Source organism: Aureococcus anophagefferens (genome assembly GCF_000186865.1).
Source record: "Aureococcus anophagefferens unplaced genomic scaffold AURANscaffold_643, whole genome shotgun sequence".
Lineage (NCBI taxonomy): Eukaryota > Pelagophyceae > Pelagomonadales > Pelagomonadaceae > Aureococcus > Aureococcus anophagefferens.
This window is the reverse complement of record NW_008706017.1, coordinates 1-1,142: the sequence shown is the minus strand read 5'-3', so window position 1 is coordinate 1,142 and position 1,142 is coordinate 1. Positions and strand designations below refer to the sequence as shown.

Sequence of the window (1,142 nt, the reverse complement as noted above, 5' to 3'; positions counted from 1 at the left end):
CTCGAATCGGTCTGTGATGCGCATCTCGACCTTGGCGGTCGCATTCTTGCGTCCGATCTGGTCCATGGGTCCGTGCGACTTGCCTGGAGGCCCCAATACTAACGTGAGCAGCCCCTTGGCCAACCAGGTACACTCGATGACGCTGTGCGCCATGCCAGTCGTTCGAGGCCGCTGCGCGAATGGCTCCGGTCACGGCGCGGTCCATGGCGCGGCGCTGTGCTCGCCGACATACTAGAACGTGGTACTTGCCGCTCGGCTGCGCGTGGTGCCACCCTGGGGCTGCCGCAGAGGCACTGGAAGCTGTGCCGCCACTGGGAATCGTCGCTCCGACGCCCAAGCGTTCGACGACAGAGCCAATTCCCGCAAGCAGAGCACCTCCGGAGTCATCCATGGGTACGAGGTGTCCACCGCCGCCACCTAGGCCCCAGGCGTCGCGCTCCACGACCAGCTCGGCGCGAGGGGCTGCCTCTCGGAGGACGAGCGCCGGCGCCGAGTCGAGTGCAACATCAGCTCAGTTCGAATCGACCAATGGGAAGCTCGCATTCGCGCGCGCGCGGCGACGCCATGGCCTCGATTCCGAGCCGGCCACCTCGGCGCATGACCCCAGCAGCCCCCACGGACTACCCTACGAGTCCGCCGGCCGAGTCGCCGGGATTGGGGCGTCGCGGAAGGCGACCCCCCGACGCGGGTGCCGGCCCTGTCGCGGCTTGGTCCATCTTCTCGGTCCATGGACGCGCATGTACCCTTACGCGCGCGGGTCCTCTAGAGCTTTCCCTGGCGGCCGTAGACCTGGGCCTTCATGACGAAGTCCTGGAGCGGCACGGGCAGCAGCCCCGCGACGGGCGTCGCGCGCGAGTCCGGCCCGACCTTGTAGCCGTGGAGCGGCCGGCCCGCCTGGAGCGCGAGGCGGATGCGCTTCGCGACCTCGGACACGTGGGTGCCCTTCTCCGCGAGGGAGTACTTGATGAACGTGTCGAGCAGCGGCCCGTACTCGTCCTTCGCCCGGTCCGTGCCGAGGCGGGCCTTGCACGCGGCCCACATCTGGTCGTTCAATTTGAGCCCGTTCTCCACGAGCATGGTCGGCTTCACGAAGCCCGGCGAGATGATGCAGGCGTCGATGGGCTTCTCCGTGAGCTGCATCT

At 68.0% G+C, this 1,142-nt stretch overlaps 1 protein-coding gene across 1 annotated transcript in view; it reads right to left on the bottom strand.

Moving 5' to 3' along the window:
- AURANDRAFT_68938 (hypothetical protein) overlaps positions 1-1,140 on the bottom strand; it is a gene marked incomplete at both ends in the record, with an annotated part of 6,318 nt that extends 5,178 nt beyond the window's left edge. Inside the window, one exon of the mRNA XM_009044673.1 lies at positions 790-1,140. Within this exon, the coding sequence (XP_009042921.1) occupies positions 790-1,140 (351 nt within the window). The remainder of the gene's footprint in view (positions 1-789) is intronic.
- Between the last annotated feature and the right edge of the window lie 2 nt (positions 1,141-1,142).